The sequence below is a fragment of the Nematolebias whitei genome, chromosome 15, assembly GCF_014905685.2.
Source record: "Nematolebias whitei isolate Nwh7 chromosome 15, NemWhi1, whole genome shotgun sequence".
NCBI classification, from domain to species: Eukaryota; Metazoa; Chordata; class Actinopteri; order Cyprinodontiformes; family Rivulidae; genus Nematolebias; species Nematolebias whitei.
In genome coordinates, this window is record NC_056512.1 from 27,174,929 (window position 1) to 27,189,226 (window position 14,298).

At 40.6% G+C, this 14,298-nt stretch overlaps 2 protein-coding genes across 2 annotated transcripts in view; one reads left to right on the forward strand and one right to left on the reverse strand.

The window, feature by feature from the left end:
* aspdh (aspartate dehydrogenase domain containing) overlaps positions 1 to 3,148 on the forward strand; it is a 5,550-nt gene extending 2,402 nt beyond the window's left edge. The window contains exons 5-8 of the mRNA XM_037689567.1: positions 1,091 to 1,240; positions 1,425 to 1,648; positions 2,723 to 2,862; positions 3,084 to 3,148. Coding sequence (XP_037545495.1) covers positions 1,091 to 1,240; positions 1,425 to 1,648; positions 2,723 to 2,862; positions 3,084 to 3,121 — 552 coding nt within the window. The 3' untranslated portion in view covers positions 3,122 to 3,148. The remainder of the gene's footprint in view (positions 1 to 1,090; positions 1,241 to 1,424; positions 1,649 to 2,722; positions 2,863 to 3,083) is intronic.
* A 232-nt stretch (positions 3,149 to 3,380) lies between these two features.
* On the reverse strand, positions 3,381 to 12,722 carry gys1 (glycogen synthase 1 (muscle)). The gene is made up of 16 exons (XM_037689569.1): positions 12,550 to 12,722; positions 10,978 to 11,096; positions 10,684 to 10,865; positions 9,484 to 9,675; positions 8,272 to 8,457; positions 7,931 to 8,075; positions 6,915 to 7,032; positions 6,689 to 6,809; positions 6,499 to 6,605; positions 6,322 to 6,381; positions 5,969 to 6,161; positions 5,700 to 5,826; positions 5,059 to 5,154; positions 4,816 to 4,979; positions 4,657 to 4,737; positions 3,381 to 4,572 (listed from the first exon to the last, which is right to left on the reverse strand). The coding sequence occupies exons 2-16, from the start codon at positions 11,093 to 11,095 to the stop codon at positions 4,327 to 4,329; spliced, it is 2,136 nt and encodes a 711-aa protein (XP_037545497.1). The 5' UTR covers position 11,096; positions 12,550 to 12,722; the 3' UTR covers positions 3,381 to 4,326.
* Between the last annotated feature and the right edge of the window lie 1,576 nt (positions 12,723 to 14,298).

Here is a 14,298-nt window from a genome sequence, read left to right on the forward strand (position 1 = left end):
AACATAGTTCTCTGCATTAATGGTGCCTTTCCAGACATGCAAGCTGCTCATGCCACAAGCGCTCATGCAACCCCATACCATCAGTGATGCAGGCTTCTGAACGGAGCGTTGATAACAACTTGGGCTATCCTTGTCCTCTCTGGTCCGGATGACAAGGCGTCCCAGTGTTCCATAAAGAACTTCAAATCGTGACTCATCTGACCACAGAACAGTCTTCCATTTTGTCACACTCCATTTTAAATGACCCCTGGCCCAGTGCAAACGTCTGAGCTTGTGGAGCTTGCTTAGAAATGGCTTCCCCTTTGCACTGTAGAGTTTCAGCTGGCAACGGCGGATGGCACGGTGGATAATGTTCACTGACGATGCTTTCTGGAAGTATTCCTGAGCCCATTCTGTTATTTCCTTGACAGTGGCATTCCTGTTTGAGGTGCAGTGACGTTTAAGGGCCCGGAGATCACGAGCATCCAGTAGAGTTTTACAGCCTTGACCCTTACGCACAGCGATTGTTCCAGATTCTCTGAATCTTTTGATGATGTTATGCACGGTTGATGATGATAACTTAAAAGTCTTTGCTGTTTTACGCTGGGTATCACCATTCTGGTATTGCTGATCTTTCTACGCAACAATGGTGGAATTGGTGATCCTCTTACCATCTTGGCTTCTGAGAGACACTGACACTCTGAGAAGCTCTTTTTTTACCCAATCATGTTGTCAATTGACCTAATTAGTGTTAATTGGTCTTCCAGCTGTTCGTTATATGCTCAATTTCCTTTTTCCAGCCACTTATTGCTACTTGTCCCAACTTTTTTGGGATTTGTTGACACTGTGAAATTTTGACTCAACATATTTTTCCTTTAAAATGTTACATTTACTCAGATTAAACTTTTGATCTGTCATCTATGTTATATTACGAATAAAATATTGACATTTGCCATCTCCACATCATTCAGTTTTTATTCACAATTTGTTTAGTGTCCCAACTTTTTTGGAATCCGGTTTGTACTAAATACATTATATTTGATCTGATATGTTATTTTATGTATTTGATGTATGCCAACACATTTGACCTTTGTTCCCCCTTCCTCTTCAGGTGGGCTCTCCTTCGGCCCTCTCTGATTTTGATCTGAACCAAAAGCTGCGTCAGGCATCCATGCAGCATGGCAGGACACTTTATGTCCCCAGTGGTGCATTATGGGGAGGCCAGGACATCCAGAGGATGAACGACAGTGGGACACTGAAGGTACCACAGATAGAAAAAAAACCCAGTTACTGTGAGAATTAAAACGCATCATTTGTTCTACCCACCTGCTGTCCTTGGGTCAAAATGTAGCCTCAGGGGTCATTTTGATCAAAAGGCAGCAGTGGGGTACATGAACATAGCAGCTAAAGAGTGTTTTTTTTTGTGTGTAAACAATTCTTTTCAGGCTTTGTTTATAAGAATGTCTAAGCATCCATCCTGCTTCCGACTGAAATCAGACGTCCTCGCAGATTGGGAGGAAGGAGAGGGACGGCGTGTTTTATTCAGAGGCTCGGTGGCAGAGTTGTGCCCACTTGCTCCCAACAACGTCAACACCATGGCAGCGGCGGCGATGGCAGCAGGAACACTCGGCTTCACTGGTGTTCAGGGAGAGATTGTATCAGACACAGAGTGAGTCTTCGTTTCGAATCAAGTCAACTTTATTTATTAAGCACATTTAAAACAGCAGCAGTTACCAAAGTGCTTAACAGTAAAATTAATGGGAGTAATTTCATGGGGGGGGGGGGGGGGAATAAAAATATGGATAGGACTGAAAATTAATTACAAGCATCGAAAGGAAAATAGAGAAAGAAAGGCAGAGCAATGAAACACTAAATCAAGTCACACTGTGTAAAAAGCCAGAGAAAACAGGTGTTTTTAGCTGAGATTTAAAAACAGGAAGTGAAGTGGCCTGCCTGATGTTGGGGGGCAGATTGCTCTAAAGTTTGGGTCCCCCGACTGAAAAAGCCCGATCACTTCTGAGGTTCAATCACGTTTTTGGAACAGCTAAAAGCAGATGGTCAGATGATCTCAGGGCCAGAGAAGGAACATATGGTTCCAGTAGCTCAGAGATATGAGCGTGCAAGGCCATTACGGCAGTTAAAGGTTTAGGAGAATATTAAAATCAATTCTGCTACATACAGGGAGCCAGTGAAGGGAGGACAAAACTTACACGAGTTCCTGTTAATAGCCGAGCTGCAGCATTTTGTATGAGCTGGAGACGTGAAATGGAGAGCGGACTCACCCCAACATACAGTATTCCAGTCAGGTAGTGATAAAGGCATGGGCTAGTTTTTCAAGATCAGATATGGACAACACTGACTTAAGCTTAGCTATCTGCCTTAAATGGAATAAGCTTTTCTGCAGAACAAAGATGATTTGTTTATTAAACTTACAGCCAGAGTCTAAAATTATCCAGAGATTTGTAACAGACTGCTTAAGATATGGTGAGTTGAGATTTACAGGATCAGAGACGGCGTTAGAGCTAAACACGACTTCAGTTTTCTGATCATTTGAAGCCATCCATGCCTTGATGTCATCCAGACATTTTAACAGAGGATGAATATATCCAGAAGTATTAGGTTTTAATATTGAGGCTAAATCTACAATCAGCATAACAATGACAGACTGCGTTTCCCCAGGATAATCAGAACGTATGAAGGCATTTTGTTTTTGTCAGAATTATCTGTTTTCAAACTCCTCCAGGTTGAGGGACTATCACATTGTGGAGGTGGAGGTGACTGGGTCCGATGGTTTCTCCGTACACACAGTCAGGAGGAACCCAGCCAGACTGGGAGCTGTGACTGGGAGTGCAACTTACCAATCCTTCTGGAACAGTTTACTCAGTGAGTCCCGAGTTATTTCTCAACATTTTCCAAGAGTTTTTATTGTAAAGAACCAAAATACCTAAAAGCTTGTGAAACCAGACCTCATATAAAGAGATTTGACATTTTGAGAAGCAGAAGTGTACATATTTAAAAACAGCAGCTTTAAGGTGAACGCTCTGCGTTGCTTGTGTTAAAAACATTTTTACAAGAATCTAATACCAACTTATTGTCCCTGAAAGTTTGTAAAGGTCACGGAGGCAGAGTTTACTTGTGCTGAAGAGGATGAGGAGGTTTACCTACAGCATGGGAGGAAGATTCCCGTCCAAATTCCACATAAATTAAATGGATCACATTGGATATGCTGTATGGATGGTGGTGTTATGGAGCCTGTTCAAACCCCATGACCTATGTGTTTCAATAAACTGAATGCACACAATGAAAGAAGAGTCAGATATCATTTGTAAAATACTAACAGGTGTATATATATATGTATTTATATATATTTTATCTTTATTATAAGTTCATTATCTTGTACAGCACAGGAACAAACAACTTTTACAGTAGAGTGACAGTGACAGTATACAGCTGGTAAAAACCATTTTATTCATTCCTAAACTAAATCATGAAGACGTATCTTTAGCTCCCTTTTAATCTCTTCTGAAAATATAGCAACCATTTGAAATTGCAACGCGGTTTTGCCTTCTTTTTCTCACACATACGCATCTTTCTCCCACAAATAAATACTTTCTGAAACTGGGAAATTGAGGACCACACGTGCACGCACATTTACACAGATGTGCATGTTTGCTCAGCATTGGAAAAACCGACGCAATAAGGCGAAGATGCAAAGTGAGGAAAAAAACAAAAACAACATTCTTAAAGCGAGAGCATTTTCACGATTCCTTTCTTGAAGCTACTTGTTACTGTGCATCTTGTTTCACTTTTGGGGAATTGTAGAGTAAACGAGGCATTTGGAATAAAGCTACGACAATGCGAACAGTTCTGCTTTGAATGTAAAAATATGACAAACTGGTAAAATGAAGGAGGGTTATGCCGTTTTCCCTGCTATGATCCATGTTTGAATCAAGTATAAAACCCTTTTCTAGAAACTAAACATTAAATCTGCTATTTTCTCAATGCTTTAAATCTAGATTATCCAGTGTTAGTACACTACTAAATCCAGCAATACTATTGTCTGCATTTACTCTTCCCAAAGATTGCATTGCTGGTGTAATATTGAAACCAAAACATATCAAACGGGCTGATAGTTTTAGAAGTTCTGAGGTACAAACTTGTTGGGAAGACACTAACAGTTGTATTTTTTCCCCCACCAAAAGCCATAGCTAAACTCATCACACACTAACGCAGCTGCACTCAAGTATAAAGTTTGTAGTGCAAGGATGACTAATGATCGCAACAACTAAGTTTCACTAGTGAGGTTCTCCATGATTGGATGCATGTTTGTGTTTGTGTGTGTGTCGCTCAGTTTTTATCGCTCATCAGCTCATCGCCGTTCGCGTCGGCTCCCAGGACGGCAGAGACTTTGTTTTTAACTGGCACGTTGTAGGGCTGGCGGATGTTCACGCGGTCCTTTTCTGCCTCCAGCTCCTCGTCGTAGCGCTCGTCTTCCTCGTTGTCCTCAGCCTCGCTGTGGTGCGGCGAAGAGTGGCGGGACAGAGCCGGAGACGGAGGCACGGAGGCAGGTCTGGGGTAGCGGAAACCTGCGGTCTGTGAACGAAAACAGGATTTCAGTCAGAGGCAGAAAATATAAACATATTTGATCAATTATTAACATCTGACAAATTAACTCACTGAGGCGGTCTCTTCAGGTTCATACACGTAGGTGTCAGGGAAGGCTTTAGCCAGGGCCATATGACGAGCAGCAATGTAAAACTGGAGAAAAGAAGGAGGTGAAAAATCTATTTGAAGGTAATAAATGGAAGAAAGAATGTTTAGGATTTGTAATCTTACCCTGCCAAGGTATCTCCAGTCCAGGAGGTCACTCAGGCGTTCAGTGCGATTCCTCTGGATGATCCGCTGGCGCCGACTCTGCTTGCAGAACTGGAACAGGAAGGATGTGAGCTGGTTGCACGACTCGTCAACCGCCTTGTACCGACGATCAAGGATGTAAATACCTGTTAAAAAGGAAAGCTGCAGTGTGAAATCCAGCACCACTGATTCATGTTGATCTTTGAATATTAAAAAGATACGTACCGTACGATGTAGGGTCTGCTATGTGTTCTTCCATAAAACATCCAAAGCCTGACAGGTTAGTTGAGATAGAAGGAATCCCCATGACTGTGCACTCAGCTGGAGACGACAAACATGAAGTCATTCTTACATGAAACATGACAAGTCGACCGTATTTTTCAGATTATAAAGCGCATTAAGCGAAACAAAACAGATAAGTCAAACTTTATTCAACTCATTCACAATAACCACATAAAATTAGATCGAGGTCAATAAGCACTCTGCTCCGGCCAACGAGCAGTCGGGCCTCCGACGACGGTGAAAAGGTCCAAGGGCTGAAGCCCTGGATTGAACTGCGCGCGAGAAGAAAAAAGGAACAGAGCCGCGGATGACGCCAGGTTATATAGCCTCTGATTGGTCATCCGTGTCACACCTGTGACTCCGTTGGTATTATTACTCGAACAGCGCATGCATGAAAGGAACGTTCAGTGCTTTCAGCACCGCCCTCTGGCGGTCAGGAGGGATGAAATAGAACCAGAAGTAATACATAAAGGCACACCTGATTATAAGGCTCACTGTCGATTTTTGAGAAAATTAAAAGGATTTTAAGTGCGTCTTATAGTCCAAAAAATATGGTACATGTGGATCAGTGTTCACAGGCTTACCTGGGGTGTAGCCCCAAGGTTCATAGTAAGAAGGGAAGACACCGAGGTGGCAACCTCTGACAAACTCCTCGTAATCCATGGGAAGCAGAGGAGAGGTAGACGAAAGGAACTCTGGATGGAAGATAATCTGTGAAAGGAGAAAAAAAAACAACAACTCAGTACCAGGCAACTGAGACCTTACTAGACTACCATCGGAAATAAAGTGGCTAATTCCTGCAGACCTATCCAATTTCTATACACAAACTTGCTAAAACGGTGATACGTTGTACCTTTACTCTGTCAGCAGAGCTGTTGAAAAGGCCGATGCGGCGGACACAGTTGAGGATGGGGTCGCTGCTGTCCTCCAGCATGTTATGGGTACAGACTGGAGGCTGGCTCTGCCTCTGAGTGGCAAAGATGGCACGCTTCATGATGGTGAAATCCTCTTTGTCTAGCATCTTTGACACATCTGGCAGCTGCCCGCTAATAGAAAAATAGATTAAAAAATCAGCCTTTTTGCAAAGAAGTAATGTACATCTAATGAAAAACTTGAATATTTTGCTTGTGAACTTAGATTTCTGTAATCAGTGGGGAATGTTCCACATCATGAAGTTATTGAGTTAGGATAAAACAGTCAACTTACACTAGTAGTGACTCGTAGAGTTTCTTTCCAAAGCGCTCCTTCACAGTCTGAGCAGTATCCCTGCCGAGGACAAGTAAGAAAATATAAATGAGCCTTTAGGCTAAAAATAAGCATTTTCAGTTTGACGCTTATTTTAGAAACAACTAGACCCACAGCGTCTAAGAAAAGCACCCTCACCAGAGCTGCTTCCTGACTGCTTGTCCCTTCAAGGTCTCCACGTTGAAGTTGTTTGTTCGAGCTGGCATGATGAAGAAAGCTATAACAGTCACGTCACTGTGGTTGACCTGCGCAACACAGAACTTTAACAGCTCACATTTGAGGACATCTAAACACCCAAACACTCGGTGAGACTGCTTCACACACTTACCCTCAGCAGATAGTTGAGCCTGGCTAAAGCCTCCAAGAAGATGTCGGCTCCTTTGTTGGAGAATTCATACCTTCCAGCTATGAAGAGGAACAAACACTTGTCCAGGTTGAAGTCAAGGTGCCTGATGAACGAGACAAACCGATATTAGCCCAGCACCTCCAGAGTATACATTTAGTTACAATCATTATACCACGTTGCATTATATATCTATTTTCCTTCTGTTTACCCGTAGAAGTGTCCCCTGACGAACTCCTGAATGCGACTCTTGCTCTGAGCGTGGAGGTTTTGAAACTCGTGCATAGCAGAGAACTTCTTCACGTTGAGCCCATTGGGAGTGATAATGTCTGTGTGAGGTGGTAAACGTTCAGGGCATTAGATCCATGACATAAGCAAAGAATCAGTTACGTGCTGATGAAGTACAAGTCAGCCAAACAATTTGCCCTTTTCATTGACAGGGAGACTAAAAACAGAAAGCTAAAACCATAAATACATCATATCTACAGTTTATGCAATGACACTAATGGTGAATCCAACTTCACCGTTAACCCCCAACACTTAGCCACAACCATACTGGTGTCCCAGTTCTTTTTGAAATGTTTGGAGTAAAGTGGTATGCCTATAAAAGGCCTAAAATTGACAATTTTTCAGTGGCACACTTTAAACCAAATAAAACACTGACAAAGATACTAATAAATGTAAGCAATTTATAAAAACTGTTTACAAAAAAAAAAGTGGAATATCAGTAATTCTTCAATTACAATTTTTTAATCAAGCAAAGAACTCAGACCATAGCCCATCACCTAACTTGATCACATTTATACTTAAAATTATTTACTTGGCGTTTATGTACATTATCCCTTTTTATTAAAAAAACAACAATCAAAGAGTCAGTCCACCCTGCAGTTTGAAGTTATTCTGTATTACACTTGGATTCATAGAGAATTTTTCTCAACAAGAATAATATTAATAAAACATCTGAATGCAGATTAACTCAGCACGCCAACTCATGTAGAAATTATAGTTAAAACATGTCAAGTCTGTGTGCAGACAAGTAATCAGCAACTAACAATAACATATTTGCTTCTTAATGAAGTGATCTGTTTTATAGAAACATATTTTAAAACACTACCCCTCTTCATTTAAAATTAAGGGCCAAACAAACATTTAAAATCTAGGCGTGGGGGTAAGAAGATTACATATTATATAATCTCTGCGTCGTTAATGAATGAGAACAGAATGAACCTGGTTTCCTCTTGAGCAGGAACTCTGCCTCGATGGCTGTAATTTGCGACACTGTGGTGAAAACATGAGTGCAGTGTGCGGCCGCTCGCTCCAAACAGTATCGATGGTAGATCTGTCGATCCCCTGCTTCCTTATCCACATTGAACTGAGCGAGACACAAACACAAGATGATGTTAAGTGTTTGTCATTATCATTAAACTCCAGTGCTGAGTTAATTAAATTATATGATATTGTATTCTTTTTAAGTTTACTATCAGAAGAATCTAAATTAACAGTTGCTGAATGACTCTTTCTTGGATTTCATAATAAAATATTACAATGGATATAATAAATATCCATACCTCTGCGAGGTTGTTGTAGAAGTCCACGTTTCCAGCACACAGGTAGCGTCCCAGCAGCGTAGCGTGAGTGGTGAATACAGTTGCAATGGGCAGCTGTCTCTGTCTGCACAACACCAGGCCCAGGCCAGCCAGCCACTCGTGGAAGTGAGCCACAATGTGTGGAGGCTCCTCACTCTGAGCTGCATACTGAAAAGCAAACATCTTTTTGGTTATAAATGCAGACTGTAAAGCTGGAAGTGAAAATTTGAGCCTGTCCAGTCTGTTACTGGGAGTTTTCTATGATTAAGAGTTAGCTCTTGTGCACTGCAAGGCAAATTTATTTTTTTGTTTAGCTCAAGAGAAAGTGTCACCGGGGCAAAACCTTCAGCTCATGCTTTAGTTTATTGTGAATTGTGATGTTTATTCTGACAGGTTGAAGCCTTTCATTTCTAGTTTTTACTCGTTTAATCCACTCTTTGCCAGCAAAATCTTCCCTGTATCACTGATATTAATACAAGCCCAGAGCATGTCATACTCACTACCGTGTTCAACAACTGATGAGCAAATCTTGTAAGAAAACTCTGTAGCATTTTTTTTTTTTACATGTTTTAGTCCCCAAGGATCCTCCAAAAATACACTTTACCTTCACCACTGCACAAAATACTTTTTCAAAAGGTCTCAGACGTGCTTCAAATACCTGAAAATGTCTAACTACATATTTTGTATTTCAAATATCCTTGAATACTCGTATGAAAAAAAATACACATTCTTATATTAGAACCGTAATTATTCCTAAATCTCTTATGTAACCAAATAAGGGTTTTATTTTGCTTTTCAAACCCATATTCCTTTTTTAGAAGCTAAGTTTTTAGATTTTAACTTCCTGACTAGATAATGTAAGAAAAAGCCTGAATTATTATTTTTTTTTTAATTATATAACGTCCTTCTATAATTTTGTTATTGGTCAGAGTGCTAGATGTCTGCGATACTCTGAGACAAGGTGTGATGCATATCATTTTTAACTTTCCAACCGTTATCCGAACAAACCATTTGAATTTTAAGACCTTAGTAAAAGTTGTATGAGTAATCAAAAATTTTGTTTAGGTAATTTTAGCAAAAAAGTTTTTTTGAACAGGCTTTAAATTGTCACCACCTTGCTGGAGGTGAAATGTTCATTTCCATGTGAAGCAAATAAAATATAATGACCAAAAGTGATCAAACCATGCTACCGACCTCTCCCAGAAGCCAGGCAGTCAGGAAACCAAACAGCACGGCATCGTTGGCCTCGCGGTCAAACCATGGCACACCGATTCCACAGTGCTCCCACAGCTCGCTCTTCCAGCGGTCCAGAGACCAGGCGGTGAAGCCGACATCAATCAGAACCACATAGGGGCTGCCTTCAATGAGCCAGCGACCAAAGTAAATCTATGCAAACACGGGGAGAAAAAATGAGGGCAAAACTATTTTATTCCATATGCAATATCAAGGTTTTCTAATATGAATGAACTTGTATAGTATTATTTCCTTTTATAAAAAAAAACTATTCAGAGTTAGTCTTTTTGACACAAACTGTAGGCATTAAGTCTGCTGCTAAAAGCTTTAAGATTAAAATTTCAATAGACCATTAGGACTGAAACAACTGAGAATATTTTATACTTCCACCTGTTGGGCATGATTAACTGTGAGAAACAGGCTTTGTTGTAGCAGCTGAGCGGTTCCTTTAAAACTAGCATGGCTTCCAGCCTTGACACATAAAACCATAGCTATCCTCGAGTGACACAGCACAAAACCTAAGAAGAGTCACACTCGCATCTATTTCTGGACCGTCAGTGTGAAAGAGAAAGAAATGGGGGACACAGATACAACCTCTGACCTTTGTGAAGAAATGTCAGCAGGTTCAGTTGTGATCAGTGATGGGGTACCAGTAGGTTAAATAAAAGAGGAGCTGAGAATAACTATCACATGTCTCTTTACGGTTTCTCTGTGTGCATCTGTTAGCAAAATATCTCATGACTCTCACATGAAAGGAACCATCAGATGTGCAGCTACAGCTGAGTAACTTTTGGAATCAAGTCAATTCAAAATAGTCACCACAGCTAATCAAGAATAAACAAAAAAAAAATGGCTATGATGCATTCAATCACACAACTATTGAGGTCAAATGTGATGTGGCAGTAGCTGAAAATCATTCACAACATGCTCCGAGTGTCAAATTTTGCATTCTCAAGGTTCAACCAAAACGACTTTACGTTTGTAATTTCACAGCATAAAATGATATGACGTCATCTATTCCTTCCTTTAATTTCTAATCACGTTTCACAGCTCATATTCACAAACTCCACACTTTATTTACTCCAGAGATAAGTACTGGTGGTCAGAGTGATTGTCCTTCAGTGGAATATGTATACTTTTACTAAGTATTTGTGGTAGTACCTTACACCCACTGGAGTTCATTTTGTCAATGGTGCTCTTCAGCACCGGGTTGGTGGGCTCAATCAGCTCCACTTGCGTGCGCACGTTACTCTCCACATAGGGACCCACGAGGAAATAGTTCTCTCCCCATTCCTCTGCGGTCATCCGAGCTTTGGTCTGGATGACGGTGTAGATGCCTCCAACTTCAAACAAGCCACACACACAAAGTCAAAGACAAAAATAGGACTCCTGCAGGTAAATTAAAGTTTGGTTTTGAGAAATCTAAGCTACGTGTACAGAAACAACAAAACTTGCCTTTGTTAGCAACCTCCCAAGCTATTTCAAAAAGAACAGCATCCTCCAAATCAAACTCCTCATCCCAGTCTTCAAGTCCTGACAGGGACGTGACGGACAGGCTACGAGCCAGAGGCATGCTGGGTGAAAACAGAACACGCTCAGCCGAGAAGGGAACTGCGTGCATCCACACAAAACATGACTAATGTGGTGAACATTTTAGCTTATAAAACTTTATGTTGACTAAAAAAATGGATACAGCATAACAAAACTTATATTTTATGCCATATGATCTCGTGTAAGTTTGATTTTAAACCACATGCCTGACCTACGAAGCCTAACGTTCATTGTAATCAACAGGTTTACCTCAAATGCAACTTCCTATTGATCAACACATTAGCTCATTGTGCTGTAACCGCAGCATTTCTCAATTCTTTTCTATTTTTTTTTAATATAACAAACAGCTTTCTGATGTTTGAAATATAGACTACAAGCTCACATGGTAAAATTAACGCCGAGAAGTAAAGCACACATCCAACACATAGAAGTCAACGTGTGTAGCGTCAAAGGAGGAACATAGAAACACATATGGACCTCCAAATTAATTTTGTTTGTGAAAATTAACAAATAAATGTCACAGTACACTACATCATAATGTTGACAGGTAATGGCCAAACCTTGTGAACAAGTTTTGGAATGGGAAGGATGTTGGTTTAAGTCACTGATCAAGTTCAAACTTGATTCAGTGACTTTACTCTTTATATGTTGTAAGCGCATGAATTTGAGACACATGGATAACCTCAAATAATGTGCCAGTGTTCATGTCAAAAAAACACAACGTGATACATGGGAGGGTCTTTTCCACCTGTAGCACAACTCAACCCACAATTCTCATATTATTTTCAGGTTTAGTGTTTGTGTGTAGCTGCAGCTGAGGTGGACATGATGGGAGACACACAATGGACTGGATGTAGGCCCAAATGGGCAAGACTAACCTCATGATAAAAGAGACCTTTTACACATTGATGACTGATATTATCCTTATTAGTCTATGTAGTGATTTTCTAAAGTTCTCAAAAATATTTACAGATTTCATAAAAAAGTAAAGTGAGTTGAATGAATGAACAAAGCAAAACACCACATTTGGCGAAAACAAACCTTCTCAGTTTTTGTTTTAGGACCCTCCGGCTTTCCGTACTGCGTCTGATGGTTTAACTAATTAGCCTACCTGGCTCCATCAACAATCAATTTACGCAGAACGCTTTTTTTATTTTTTATTTTTGTGACCTTGTTCCCATCCGCGTACTTTTCAACTACTAGGCCCGCAGTTGTAAAACCGAACCGAATCGAACCCTGTTGAGACAAACCAGACTCGTGTGCAGGCAACAGGGACCCAAAAGCCTTTTGCAGTTAACGGTTCCCCGGTCTGCACGCGCATGCCGATGTATAAATGTTCGATGCGAAGCGAACGTGACTTTAGGCACCTACAGCAAAGCAGACGCTGACTGAGAGGCGTGCCTGTGCGCGCGCCCGTTAGCAACTATTCAACCGATGCCGTAGGATGCAAAATATCAAACAAAACACAGGACTCACCTTTCGGTTTTGACCCAACTTCACGAAGATTAGCTAAACATCAACAGCTGTCGCGGTCAATCCCGAAAGGTTGATAACAGTGGAGTGAGGAGAAAGGGGGCGGTGGCTTCGGTTAAATGTCAGCGACTCGGCATCGGTTTGCTTCAGACCGCTGTGGTGCTGAGGAACAGGACACCAGAAAAAAAAAAAAAAACCCGGAATCCCTGCTGTCTCATTATTCATGAGCTTCACTCTTATTGGTTGCGGTCTACTTTTTGTCCCGCCTCCGCTCCTATAGCAAGGATGATTGGTTGCTTTCTTTAGCAGCAAGATGCGATTGGCTGAGCAGAATTTAAAGGGCCCTTCATCCCTGAGAAGGGGTTTCCACCATTTATTTCAGCGCAAGTAGCGGCGCGCCAAGCAGAGGCGGAATTTGCATAATATGAAAAGAAAAGGATTATCAGCTGGTATGCGTTCACCAAAACCATGACTAATACAAATATATTAAAGATGTTTTTTCTTTAAAGAGTAAAATATTGTCCTGAATTCAATAAAAAAGTAAGTAAATTGGCTGAACATTAGCCAGCAGGTGAATTATTGTACATTTAATATCTATATTTTACACCCATGTTTCCACGTTTATTGACACAACAACTTTTATTTACTCTAATAGGGCATGCCTTTTTAGCCCATTGGGCTTAAGTGGTTCCCTTAGTTTATTGTGATATAAACTGGTGCCAATATTCTTTAGCCGGATCATGCGCCGGTGACACAATGAGAAGCAGACCCACTGGTTAGTGGGGTTTAGTGCATGGCAGTTTTATATTACTTTTATTTTAAGCGTGATTGCAAAACTCTTGAAGATTATTAACTACAATAAAAACTCTCCAGCCCAATGGAAGGCTCATATGCACAGAAATGTTTGCTAAATGAAATGAAGAAAAGTAACTAAGCTGTGATTATGCTTTTATGTTTTCCTGCTAGGTAAAACAAAGCAAGACGGTCATAAGTCAAAGGTGATCAACATTCATATAGGAGGTTTTGGAAACAACATGACCTGTGGCATTATAGGACTTCTAAATACTCTGCATATTTCTAGGCCTCTCTGTTTAACACTTGGCATTTTCCGTCACCACATGAAGCCACTGACCTGCATTCCTTGCGTATCCTGCCAGGTGACCCCTGACCTCAGTATGTATATGTTAGACAAGAAAGCCCACAAACATTAATATATTGGGTTAAAAAAATAACAAAACATTATATTAATTTGTGGAAAGGACGTTTATTTTCAGAAAATCTTCTTGTCGAAGTTGCAGAGCTCTTTTAACATTTTAGGTTGAGTTCAAATTTACAACCAAAGCTGAAAATCATGGGATAGCCTCAACAGTGTCTCTAGCTAGCTATGACTGGCTAAAACATGTTTCTTAGACACATGATTGTATATTGTTTTTCAATGAAATATCTAAACAATGTGAAAATGATTAATCATGTCATTAGTAGATTAGTATTGCTTAAGAGATAAGACAAGATAGAACTTTATTGATCCCGCAGGAAATTGTTGTGCCAGAGTTTCAAGGAAGGACACAAGGAATCACACAAGATAAAAAAAAAAAAAAGAGAGACTATAAGAATACCAGCAATTAAGGTCTAAAACAGGTCAGGTGCAGACAGAAACAATAGCATATTGTGGTGCAGGATTAATTTTATGGTCCTATGTGTATAAAGGGGGAGAGGAAGGACTTCATGTGGCGTTCTGTGGAGCACCTCGGT

Coding starts and splice junctions, on each gene's coding strand:
- gys1 (XM_037689569.1), bottom strand. CDS start 11,095: ATGCCTCTGGCTCGTAGCCTGTCCGTCACGTCCCTGTCAGGACTTGAA. Junction 7,033..7,930: donor CCTGCTCAAGAGGAAACCAG/GTTCATTCTGTT, acceptor CACCTCACACAG/ACATTATCACTCCCAATGGG. Junction 6,606..6,688: donor GGCTCAACTATCTGCTGAGG/GTAAGTGTGTGA, acceptor TGTGTTGCGCAG/GTCAACCACAGTGACGTGAC.